This window comes from Myotis daubentonii, chromosome 2 (genome assembly GCF_963259705.1).
Source record: "Myotis daubentonii chromosome 2, mMyoDau2.1, whole genome shotgun sequence".
Classification (NCBI taxonomy): domain Eukaryota; kingdom Metazoa; phylum Chordata; class Mammalia; order Chiroptera; family Vespertilionidae; genus Myotis; species Myotis daubentonii.
Window position 1 is genome coordinate 61,420,835 of NC_081841.1, and position 13,699 is coordinate 61,434,533.

General features: G+C 38.4%; 1 protein-coding gene across 13 annotated transcripts in view; it reads left to right on the forward strand.

Moving 5' to 3' along the window:
• Nucleotides 1–12,884: 12,884 nt before the first annotated feature.
• USP15 (ubiquitin specific peptidase 15) overlaps nucleotides 12,885–13,699 on the forward strand; it is a 131,302-nt gene continuing 130,487 nt past the window's right edge. For 4 of the 13 annotated variants that reach the window (XR_009451249.1, XR_009451250.1, XM_059683455.1 and 1 more), the window contains exon 1: nucleotides 12,893–13,298. Coding sequence is in view for 8 of the 13 variants with exons in the window: in XM_059683455.1 (XP_059539438.1) it covers nucleotides 13,210–13,298 (89 nt within the window). In the remaining 5 variants the exon portion in view is untranslated. Of the gene's footprint in view, nucleotides 13,299–13,699 lie in introns of all 13 variants that reach the window. The other 9 variants (XR_009451246.1, XR_009451247.1, XM_059683452.1 and 6 more) reach the window with 7 other exon arrangements.

The window sequence follows — 13,699 nt, forward strand, 5'->3', positions numbered from 1 at the left end:
ATTGAATAAATAAATAAATAAATAAATAAATAAATAAATAAATAAATAAATAGATGCTTTCTCCCCATTAGAGGGTAGAGCAAAGAGTCATGAGGAAGCATAGATGAAGTGTTTTCCAAGAAACAGAACTAAGACTTCATCAAGGACATTCCACAGTGAAAAGTGGAAGAACTTGGAAATACTTGTCTAGCAAGATTTCAGAATTGCTGTGGACCACTGACTGCTAAATGCATCTCATTCTCCTTTTCTTTCCTTTCTTTTTAAAAAAATATTTATTGAATTTATTGGGGTGACATTGATTAAATAAAATTATATAGGTTGCATGTGTACAATTATATAATATATCATCTGTATATTGTATTGTGTGTTCACTACCCAAAGTCAAGTTTCCTTCTGTCACCATTTATCCTCTTCCACCTCCCCTAACCCTCCTTTCCCTCTGGTTATCATCATACTGTTGTCTGTGTCTATGAGGTTTTTTGTGTTTTCTTTTTGCTTAATCCCTTCACCTTTTTCACTTAACCCCCCAAATCCTCTCACCTCTGACAGCTGTCAGTCTGTTTTCTTTATCTATGAGTCTGTTTCTGTTTTGTTTATTAGTTTATTTTGTTCATTAGATACCACATATAAATAAAATCATGCACTATTTGTCTTTCTCTGACTAGCTTATTTCATTTAGCATAAGCTCTTCAGGTTCATCCATGCTGTCACAAAGATAGGGAAATCATGGCAATGTGATACAGCCCATAAAGAGAGACCTAGCGATGAATGAAATATAATTGAAAGTCTTCACAGTTATAGTTAATCAATTTTCAAAAGGGGTGCCAAGACAATTAAATTGGGGAAAGAATAATATCTTTAACAAATAGTGCTGAAAAAAAATGGATTCCCATATACAAAAGAATTAAATTGGGCTTTTCCCTCACACCACATAAAGAAATAAACTCAAAACGGAGCAAAGATTTGCCAGCACTGGTTTGGCTCAGTGGATAGAGCGTCAGCCTGTGGACTGAAAGGTCCCAGGTTCGATTCCGGTCAAGGGCATGTACCTTGGTTGCGGGCACATCCCCAGTGGGACATGTGCAGGAGGCAGCTGATTAATGTTTCTAACTCTCTATCTCTCTCCCTCCCTCTCTGTAAAAGAATCAAAATATTTTTAAAAAATGGAGCAAAGATTAAATGTAAGATCAAAATCTATAAAACTCTGAAAAGAAAACAACTATAAGACTTTATGACCTCAAATTAAACAACTGTGTCTGAGACATTACATCAGAACAAGCACAAAAGAAAAAAAAATAGATAAAACTGGATACCAACAAAAAAGTGAACAGATAACTCATGGAATGGAAGAAAATTTTTGGAAATCATCTATCTGATAAGGGTCTAGTACAGTGATGGCGAACCTATGACACGCATGTCAGGGGTGACACGCGAACTCATTTTTTTGGTTGATTTTTCTTTGTTAAATGGCATTTAAATATATAAAATAAATATTAAAAATTTCTATATATGACACGGCACCAGAGTTAAGTTAGGGTTTTTCAAAATGCTGACACGCCGAGCTCAAAAGGTTCACCATCACAGTCTAGTATCTAAAATATAAAAACAACACTTACTACTCAATAACAAAAAGATAAATAACCCAGTAATAAAATGAGCAAAGGATCTGGATAGACATTTCTCCAAAGAAGATATACAAATGAACAATAAGCAAATAAAAAGATGCTCAACATCATTAACCATCAGGGAAATGCAAATCAAAAATAAAATGAGATACCTTTCACACACAGTAGGATTCTTATAATCAAAAAGACAGAAAATAACAAGAGTTGCTGAGGATGTATATAATTCGAAACCCTTATAGACTACTAGTGGCAATGTAAAATGATGTGGCCACTTTGGAAAACAGTCTGACAGTTCTTCAAACAATTAAACATAGAGGGACCATTTGACCCAGTAATTCCACTATTAGGTACATACCTGAGAGAAATGAAAATATACATCAATACAAACACTTGTACATAAATGTTCATAGCAACATTATTCATAGTAGACCAAAAGCAGAAAGAAATGTCCATCAATTTTGAATAAATTAAAGGTGATGTACCCATACAATGGGATTATTATTAATTATCATTATTCAGTAATTAAAAGAATGAAGTACTGATACACACTACAACATGGATGAACATTGAAAACATTATGCTAAATCAAGAAGGCCAGTCAAAAGTAACACATATTGGATGATTCTATTTACATGAAGTGTCCAGAATAGGCAAATCTATAGAGACAGAAAATGTATACATGGTTATTTGGGACTAGGGGATAAGTGGGTTGGGGTGACAGCTGAGGAATATAAGGTTTGCGGGGGAAGGCAATGACAATATTCTAAAACTCATTATTGTGATGGATGTGCGACTCTGTGAATATGCTAAAGGACATTAGTTTGTATACTTTAAACAAGTCAAATGTATGGTATGTAAATTATATCTCAAAGTAGTTTAAGTCCATAGTGTTTGGTTGTGTAACTATGTGTTTAGCTGAAACTTTTATTGCTATGGAAAATAGGGGGAATATACATTTGGAGACAGAAATACACCTCTGCTATAGGGAGTGCTATGACTGATGGCATTGTTAGTAGTTTCTAATTTAGTAAGTAATCATATTACATTAACAATGTTCAATATCATTAATATGGTGACTTATTGAATCAGTGTAATATTACAGTAACCGCAATGACATAAGAGTCAGGTTATTTGAACCCTATAGTGCACTCTACATGTTACTATCTTTCTGACCTTGGTGAGTCACAACCTCGCTAAATATTAAATTGCTCACCCAAAAGTTAAAGATTAAACAAAATGATTGCTATAGGTTCACTGAGTTCTAAAATCATTTGACTCTGACTCTACAAATTTATCTTTTCGTGGATTTTTTTTTTCCCTCCCTGAAGCAGGGGATCCCTCAGGGGTGAGGACAACCCGCTAGGGCGTCTGCATGCACGACCGGGGACCAGGTTCATTGACGCAGATCCCGTTTAATTGAGGAACTACAGGGGTATATATAGCATGAGGGGACCAATCAGAGGGAGACACGTTGCTATAGGCGACCAATCAGAGGGAGACACGTTGCTATAGGCGACCAATCAGAGGGAGACACGTTGCTATAGGCGACCAATCAGAGGGAGACACATTGCTATAGGCGACCAATGGCTGAAAGGCTGGGGTACTATGCACGTGGCTCTAGGAGTTAGTTCAGGAGGGCATTGCTACTTCCTGGTGTGCGGAGGAAGCATGTCATGGTGGAGTGTGCTCACACCATTGCAACAGCCAGAGTGCTGAGACATACTTCCTGAGCTCTACTACACCTCCCCATTTGTCATTTCAATAATCAAGCACTTGTTTGGATTATTCCCTTGAGCCTCCTTTGTGTATATCAACCACTTAAAATATTGTTTAAATAATATTCACTTTTCATTCTCAAATAGTTGATTTAAAAAAAAAAAGTTATTGATTTCAGAGAGGAAGGGAGAGAGAGGGATAGAAACATCAATGAGAGAATCATCAGTGGACTGCCTCCTGCACGCCCCCTACTGGGGATTGGGAACCAGGAACCCTTCAGTCCACAGGCTGATGCTCTATCCACTGAGCCAAACCAGCTAGGGCTCAAATAGTTGATTTTTAATTTTTATCCTCTTAAAAGTTTGTCTTTTACCATTTGAGGTACTGAAAGTGAATGAGAGCTTTTTTCTCAATATAGACTATTAGGGCTGGATTAGATAACAGGGAAACAAATACAAAACCCTGACTTTATTGGTAAACAGGAAAACATTCAACTACAATTGTAAATAAATCAGTAAAGCGATTCCCCAAATTATTTTGCAGTAATTTCCAAAAAAGAAATCATAGTTATGGCTAACCAAAGTCCTTCAATTCCTTCTGTCTCCAATTAAGGGAACTACATTTTTCTAGATGTTTTGCTCTTAAATTTAATTCTAGTTTATCATTCTTAGTTTAAAAACCATCTTCATATTGCCATAGTCTCTGTGTTATCTCATAGTTTATTTATTCAAGGCTCCTTTTATTTTCATGTTATATTCTTTCTTACCTGTCAAAATTTGAGAGTCCAAAGAGTTAGTTTTATAACCAATACAGAGGAAACTTCAGTACTTTTTAGGGAAGCCATGTTTTCAATTCCATGAGTCCCGGGTCCCCAAGATGCTCCTTAGGCATGTTGTGCTCACAGAAGAGAGACATTCTACCCCCAAATGAGCTTAAATGGTAGAATAGAGGTGGTATCCACCATCACAAAAAGAATAATATACCTATGCTTACATTTAAATATATGTTGTAGTCTTGCTCTCTAAAAGTCAAGATTTCTGAGGACTACTTAACTGCATAAAATAATTTAGGGGGCTTCCAACATTGAAGATTCCTAGTTCTGACCTCCTGATTTTCTGATATATCACCCAAGAATGTTACATATTCCCTATGCGATGCTTATATAACTAAAGTTGGAGGATAACAGCAATCAACAAAAAAACAACAACAAACAAAAAATAAAACCCTCTTTTTCTCTTTTCACTGTTTTCAAAATGAAATCAAATTTTAATACTAATATTTTTTATTATGGTGAGCCTTAAATACAGGAATAAAGACTGTGATCCTTTAAAATATAAAGCAAATAGGTTTTGATAGTCTGCCAATTATTACACATTAAAATTGTCATAAATAGGTGCCTCGTTAGCGCAGTAGGTAGCGCGTCAGTCTCATAAAATTGTCATAAATATGTGTGGTACACTATTTATACAATTATTTGATTCCCTCTGCTTAAACATTACCTCTAATTAAAAAATCTATATGTTATAGTATATATTTGTATTATACTTATATTTGAACATTTACAGCTTAACAAATCTTAAATTAGGTGTTTTGATATAGGCAGTACACCTCTTTTAACAGAAAAATTAAGTACTTTTACTAAAAATATTTGTCACTCATTGGATACACAGTTCTTAGGGGGCTTTGTGTGTGTATTTTAACTGAAATATAATTTATCTACTTTAAAAAAAAGGATCCCAATGGACTATAAATGATTAATGTGGAGACTTCAAATAGAAGAAATTGTTAAATATATAATCAATCCACTGATACAAGCCAGCATCTTTATTGAAGAAATTATCGTAATTTTTAAGAAGAAAAATCCTAGATGAAGTGATGCCAACTACAGTATGTGAGAGCTATATGAGAGCTTGTTCATTTAATTTACTGAGATTAAAAAATCCTAGAGGGCTGGGGATAGAAGAAATTGCTCTATTAAGAACTGAGAATTGCTACTGTATGTTGAACTCTATTATGAGTTTCACATTCAGGATTTCCTTCTCTTTTGACTGAACCTTATAAAATTAGTCTATTATTCCCATTTTAAAGTTGAAGAAACCAAGGTTTCCAGTATCACAGAACTAGCAAAAGACAGAGTAATTCATTCAAATATAGGTCTGATTCTAGAATGTATAATCCTTCCACTATATTTTATTACATTTTCATAAACATAAGGAATTTAAATTATAGGTAGAGGTGTATTATTATTACTTCCTACATATCTCACGAATCCCTTATACTATAGAAATCAGGTCCCATACAGTACATAGTAGCATTGGGCCACTAATAATTTCACAAATCTATAACTGACATAGTTCAAAGGGGCCTGAAAAAAGCATGCTGTACCAGCTAACAACAAAAAAAGCAATGGTAAATGTTTTTATAAAATCACTAGACTTGTTTTATCTTCATTGCTGATGTCTTCTAACAGACTTTTAATAGGGTCTGTAGTGTCCTATTGCTTAGAGATACCTGGAAAAACAACATCATGAAAAATGTCTCATTCAATGTTTCCATCACTCCTGGAATAAAGAGGTGTTCTTTAAGCTCTGCTATTATATTGTTCTAAAACTCTTTGTAAGCAGTTTAAATCTTTTTTTGCTGTTTAAGCCATCATGAAAAGAGGGATTGTCTGAAAAGAAAACCTGAATAATTCAGACCTCTCTTGGGAGAAAACAAAGTTAATCTCTCTGGAATCTATATAGTTGCAGAATCACTGGATCATTACACAACTCTCTACTTCACTTTGATCTGTAGATTTCCAAGATCCATGAACATAAAGAAAACATTTTAAAACTCTTGAATGAAACTGATATAAGTAAAAATGATCAAAATATAAAGTTAGGATGCATATTTTTAAAATTTAATTTGTCCTTTAAAAGAGCAGCATGTTTGAAATGACTTAGCTTTCTAAAGCCCATCCATGATTAGGAAGCTGGGAAAGGACCCAAAGGCTGCTTAATATTTTTACTTTTTTCATGAACTTTTCTTTATCAACCTTGCAGTCTGTCAATAAATATAAATAACATATTTAACCTTGAATTCTGTCAATAAATATAAAAAACAAATAAAGAAAATATAAAACATGTATGTTTTCCCTGCTATCATCCTTGGTTTGATCTATACCTCTCTTGCTTGGAAAAGATATTCAAACTCTTTCTTGGAAAAGTTTCCCACCGTACAAATATATTTCATTTTAAATATCTAGGACCCACAAATATATTGTCTATCAAGGATTTTTTTGCTATAATTCTCAAGCTATAAGACTAATTTATTTATTTATTAATTAAATTCAGTTTAGTTCTATCATTTAGTAAATATCTATTGTAGAGTAGACTGACATGAACCTTCAGAGTAGTGTTAGCTTCCATAGCATTTTGCATGTGCTTCCAAAAAAAAGAATATAGTGACTCACATTAATCAATTTGCAAAATTCATGCCCATGTTAAAATGAAATTTTCCAGGTACTTTAAGATAAAGGATATAGTTTTATGTTCTAATTTTTTAATTTAAATAACTTTAGTTGGGGAAGACAGTTCATCAGAGTCCCCAGAACTCATTATCATCTTACAACGGATTTGCTTCACCCATTTATGTATAACTATATCTAACCCTTGCAGGCATTTAAGTTTCAGCCCTGGAAGAGTCTTATTTATAATGAGAAAACTAATGTTCACAGAGATTAAATAACTTGGCCAAGGTTACCCAGTTAGTTAGTGGCACAGAGCCAGAGTCACATCCAAGTATACTGGTCCTTTGTACAGATATCGTATTCATTTCACGACTTTTTCTTTCTCTTATTAGGAACTAACATTTGTCTAAAATAAGGAGCTTCTTTTTTTGTTTGTTTTTTAAGTTTTAAAAACTGCATCGTGGCACTTGCAATTTTTTATTCATATCTCAAGTTTCAAAATATCATTAACAGAATGCTGTTTAGTGTCTGCACTGCTCCCCCACTTCCCCACTGCTTTTTGTTGTTAAGAGAGCTTGTAAACAGAGAAGGGGGTTATAAAATTACAAAACAAGAAAAGAATGAAGGATTTAGAGTGGTAAATAAATGGGGGGTGGGTTGCGGGAGTTATCAGAGGAAGTGACAGTAGAGGAAGCACAAGATAGAATGAAAAGGTGAAACAGTGAAGACCAAAGTTAGGAAGAGTTGAGAAATAGATAGCTAGGCCATCAATCATTGTTCTTTCAGGGATGTGCTTATTCTGGCAGATTCTTCCTTAGGCTCATGTAACTAACACCAAACAAAATTGTGAAGTAGGCGAAGCTTGTCTTGGAATTTTTTGTACTTTCTTCCATTCAGCTTTATTTAAAAACTAGAGGCCCGATGCACAAAATTTGTGCGAGAGTAGGCCTTCCTTCCCCCGGCTGCTGGCACCAGCTTCCCTCTGGCATCCCCGGGACCCGGGCTTCCCTCCTGCCGCTGGCAGGCACCTGGGACCCGGGCTTCCCTCACAGCCCCAGCTTCATCTGGAAGGTCGTTCGGTCTAATTAGCATATTACGCTTTTATTATTATAGATTCAGTGGTTCTCAATCTTAGCTGCACATTAGAATCACCTGGGAATCTTTTTAAAATCCTAATTTCTGGGCCTCACCCTCCAGAAATTCTGTTTCTTTGTTATGGGGTGGGGCCACAACATTAGTAACAAAGAAACAGAATTTCCGGAGGATGAGGCCCAGAAATCAGGATTTTAAAAAGATTCCCAGGTGATTCTAATGTGCAGCCAAGGTTGAGAACCACTGTTATAGATGAAGTGCTTTTTCTTCTTTCGCTTGTCCATCCCAGGCTGAAAAGGACTATCATTTGACACCTTCATTTTAAGCCTTACTATCTCCTGGAGTGTTCAGATTCAAGTTGTGTCTCTCTCTCTCTCTCTCTCTCCCATATTTTATTGCTGACAGTATTACGGAAGTCCCCCATTCCCCCCTGCCCTTTGCCTCCCTCCACCCAGCCCTTGCCTTACCCCAGGCTTTCACCAAACTATTGTCTTTGTCCATGGGCTATGCATATAAATTCTTTGGTTAATCTCTTCCCATTCTTCCTAACTCTCCTCCCCTCTGAGATCTAGCAGTCTGTTCCACACATCCATGCCTCTGGACCCATTTTGTTAGTTTATTTTTTTCATTAGATTCCACAGATGAGTGAGATAATGTGATATTTGTTTTTCTCTGACTGGCTTATTTCACTTAGCATAATAATCGCCAGGTCTATCCATGCTGTCTCAAAAGGTAAGAGATCCTTCTATTTTATGGCTGCATATTATTCCATTTGTAAATGTACCACAGCATATATATATATATATATATATATATATATATATATATATATATAATTTTTTTTTTTTTTTTTTTTTTTTTTACTGAATTCAGAGAGGAAGGGAGAATGGAGAGAGATAGAAACATCAATGATGAGAGAGAATCATTTATCAGCTGCCTCCTGCACACCCCAGACTGGGGATCAAGCCTGCAACCCAGACATGTGCCCTGACCAGGAATTGAACTGTGACCTATTGGTTCATAGGTCAATGTTCAATCACTGAGCCAAACTGGCCAGGCAATATCTCAGCTTTTTTATCCACTTATCTACTAATAGGCACTTGAGCTGTTTTCAGATTTTAGCTACTGGAAATAACTCTGCTATGAACATAGTGGTGCATATATTATTTCTGATTGGTGTTTTAGGATTCTTAGGATATCTTCCCAGAAGTGGGATTGATCACTAGGTCAAATGGCAGTTCCATTTTTATTTTTTAAATATAATATTTTAAAAATATTTTTTATTTATTTCAGAGAGGATAGAGAAACATCAATGATGAGAGAGAATCATTAATTGGATGCCTCCTGCAAGCCCCCCACTGGGGATTGAGCCCGAAACCCCCGGCATGTGCCCTTGACCAGAATTGAACCTGGGACCCTTAGTCAGCAGGCTGATGCTCTACCCAGTGAGCCAAACCAGCTAGGGCCATTTTTAATTTTTTGAGAAAATTCCATACTGTTTTTCATAGTGGCTGCAACATTCTGCATTCCCATGAGCAATCTACTAGGGTTCCCTTTCTCCACATCCTCACCAGCACTTGTTGATTTATTGATGGTAGCCATTCTGGCAGGTGTGAGGTGATACCTCATTGTCGTTTTAATTTGCATCTCTCTGAGGATTAGTGATGCTGAGTACTTTTTCATGTCCATTGGCCATCTGTAGGTCTACTTTGGAGAAGTGTCTATTCAGGTCCCATGCCCTTTTTGGAGTGTCTTCCTTTTGTTGAGTTGTATGAGTTCTTCATATACTTTGAAAATTAGCCCCCTATCAGATGTATCATTGGCAAATATGATCTCCCATACAGTGGGCTCCCTTTTCATTTTGATGATGGTTTCTTTTGCTGTGCAGAAGTTTTTTAGTTTGATGTAGTCCAATTTATTTACGTTTTCCTTTGTTTCAATTGCCCTAGGAGATATATCGGCAAAAACTCTGCTATGTGAGATGTCTGAGATTTTACTATGTTTTCTTCTAGGATTTTTATGGTTTCATGACTTACATTTAAGTCTTTTATACATTTTGAGTTTATTCTTATGTATGGTGTAAGTTGGTAGTCTAGTTTCATTTTTTTTCATGAACCTGTCCAATTTTCCCAACACCATTTATTGAAGAGACTGTCTTTACTCGAATGTATGCTCTTGCCTCCTTTGTCAATTATTAATTGACCATAAAGGCATGGGTTGATTTTTGGGCTCCCTGTTCTGTTCCAGGCTGTTTTAATTACAATGGCTTTGTAGTATAGTTTGACATCCCGTATTGTGATTCCTCCAACTTTGTTATTCTTTATCAAGATTGCTGTGTCTATTTGGGGTCCAAAAACCTTTTTGGAATATTTGTTCTAGATCTGTGAAATATGCTGTTGCTATTTTAATAGGGATTACATTGATTCTATATATTGCTTTGGGTAGTATGGACATTTTAACGATGTTAATTCTTCCCAATAATTCCCTTCTCTGCTCACCGATGCTTAAATGATTCTTTGATAGAGGTTCTTGTACTCAATAATTAAGAAACAGGAATACTAGAGAGTAACATTTCTCATCAATTATCAACTTAGAGATGTGGGCATAAATCAATTTAGTATTTGTGAACAATATCTTGTTACTCTTCATAAATGACAGTAGACGCATAAATAAGAATTGCCAAAAATTAGTAAAACTGAGATCACTTGAAAGTTGATTGCTATAATCATATCATAAGGATCAGTAAAAAAATTAAAACTTCTAGATTCTGGAGCTAGACTGCTTGGTTTCAAATTTGGGTTCTGCTACTTGCCTCAATTTTTCACCTACAGAATGGCAATAATAACAATAATACTTCATAGAGTTGCTATGAGGATTGAGTTAATAAACTGTTTAGAATCACACCTGGTGCTTTTTAAGTGCTTCTTAAATACTGTAACTATTATTTCTTTCCTGACTCTGAAGGCAACTAGTTAGGTCTACAAAACAACCTCAGAAATCTTATGTGCAACTCAAATTGAAATCAAACTTGCATATTTATATCCTCTTAATTCAGTGCCTTGAACATGGTACAAATGAAGAAAAAGTCATTTTACTTTATTGCATGGATACAGGCTTTAATATTTCAAACATGCATTTTCTTTGAAAGGAAACTAGACAGCAGAGTGTACATGAAGCATCATTTCTCAATTATGTTTACATAACAACAGAAAACATGGTTTTGCCTTCATAGTTGTAATAATTTTTTAACAACGTTATTGAGAGATAATTTATATCCAATATGATTCATCCTGTCACCAGTAAACAATATTAGTGTTTATTGATTGGCTATTATGTTCCAGGCAATAAACACTAATATTTCATTTACTAGTAATCTTCATATTATTATCCCCAATTTTATAATTAAAATAAAAGTTAAGTACTTTGGCTCTGGCCCGGTAACTCGGTTAGAGCATCGCCCTAAAACGATCCCTGGTCAGGGCACATACACTTATTCAATAAATGCATGAATAAGTGGAACAACAAATCAATGTTTCTCTCCCCTTCTCTCTCTCTCTCAAATCAATAAATTTAAAAAAATGTTTTAAAGTTAAGTACTTTGCAGCTAAAGGCTAAGGTGAGGTTTGAACTCGTGTTCATAACTCCAATATTCTTCTCATATCATGTTGTCTCTCTGGAAATTTACTTGCCTTTCTTTCAGAGGGTGGCTGGGAAATGGGGGTAGGGGTGGGGGCAGGAGAATGTGACCCTTTGATGGGACTCACGGTTAGAGAAAGTCTAATTTCTTTAACCTGGCTAAAGAAAAGTCAAATAATATAAGAAATAACAGTAACTGGAAGCTGTTTTCAGAATCTCAAAGCAAGGGTGACATGATAATGTAAAATAGTATTATTATGAAAAAAATAAGCAATCATGCTGGTATACACAAATCATAATGCCAATATATACTAATAATTTAAAATGGTTCAGTACTTCTTACTAGCATAATTACACCCACCTTTACTGTATTCCCACCAAATGAGTTAGGGTAGACATTAAAAATAGGAAAACAAGAGAAATCATACCAGAATTCTTATCCACCTTTTAGATTTTTCACATCCTTTATATTATCTTAAAGTAAAATCTCTGTGTATATCTCCATGTTTGGAAACACACATTTTTGCCACAATTCATTTATTAAACGAATATTTAGGTGGTACTTATGTCAGGTGGTACTTATACGTTAGGCAGCACTATGCTAGCCACCGAATGTACAGAGGTTAAAAAAATAACTAAAGGAATGAATGAATAAATAAATTTAAAAAAACGGACCCAGTACTCAGTGTAGCCCAGGTTCTATCTTTAGTTCAGGCTTCCACAAGAAACAGTGAGTGAGTGTGCGATAGTTGATCAACAAGCACGTGGGGTTTGTCATTTGGGTTAAAAGCTTGCCTCTCTACTTGGTGACCCTGGCATTTGATTTCTGAGAGACTTGATTTCCCCATTTGTGACAACTGACTTCAAAGAAAAGTTGGCATTCTCTTTTCAGGCGTACACACCCTGGGGAGATGCGGCCAAGAAAACGTTCCTGTGCCATCCAGGGGAGCGGGGATTCCGCCCGTGTTCTCCCCCGTTAGCACCTGGCCTTCCTCGGTACATATTTTGCACCGATGTCATCGAGGACCTGGCACCTGTTCTCCCTGCAGCCTGGCTGGCTGGGTGTGCCCGGGGAGGCGGCACCAAGCGCTGCAAAAGCTCTCCACCTGCAACGGGAGCAGGAGCGCAGGAAGGTGCCCGGGAAGGGCACTGCGGCCCAGCGTTCGCTTGCGGATTGTTCTTTTGTTTGGGCCAAAACGAGCCTGGGTTCCGCGACGGGCAACAAAAAGGCTGGTGGCGGAGCTGTTAAAATTCCTGCCATATCTCAGCCGGGCCCACGCCTACCTTCCCCTCCCTTCCCCTTGCCTCGGGCGGGAGCGGTTGCGCAAACAAGGGGTTTCAGGCGTCCCTGGGAAAGAGGCAGGAGGAGGCCGAAGTCGGGGACGGACGGGGCAGTGGCGCCGCGCCAGGCAGAGGGGACCCCGGCCCCGCCGCGAGGAATGATCCTCAGGTGGTGCCGGGAGGGAAGAGGCCCAGGAGCGATGCTGGACGAGCGGGGACCGGGGGAGGGCAGCCGACCTCGGCGGAGCACTTCCTCCGCCCCCGGGGCCAAGGCGCACCCCCCCACCTGACATCCCTTTTGGTTTCGACCTGCAGCCTGGGCGGGGCCGCGGGACGCCATTCCCACAATGCTCTGGGGCGTGCCGCCGCCGTCGCCGCCACCGCCTCCGCTGCCGCTAGTGGGAGAAGATGGCGGAAGGCGGAGCGGCGGATCTGGACATCCAGCGGTCTGACATCGCGACGCTGCTCAAGACCTCGCTCCGGAAAGGGGACACCTGGTGAGGGAAAGGGGTGGGAGGCGGCCGCGGGGGCCCGAGGACGGCGGGGAACTGGGCGGGAACGGCGGGCTGGTCTCTTCGCTGGTGACAGGTGCGGGCGGGCAGGTCCGGCGGCGGCCGCCCTGGGCTGCAGGGTTTTGGCCGCTCGGGAAAGGTGGGGTCAAAGATTGGACCCGAGAGGAGAGAGCCGGGGCTCGTGGCTGGTCGGGACAGGCCGAGAGGCTGAGCGGGGGAGCCGGAGCGGCGGAGGCAGCGCGGGTAGTTCTCTTGCCTCCTTCCCCGCGTCGTGCCGCTCCCACTCCAGGCCTTCCCGCACCCGGGGTGACCGTCGTTCGGCGCGGGTCCCTTCATGTCTGGCAGGTCCCGGTCCCGCGGCTGCTCACCGTCTCGCCCCCTTTCGC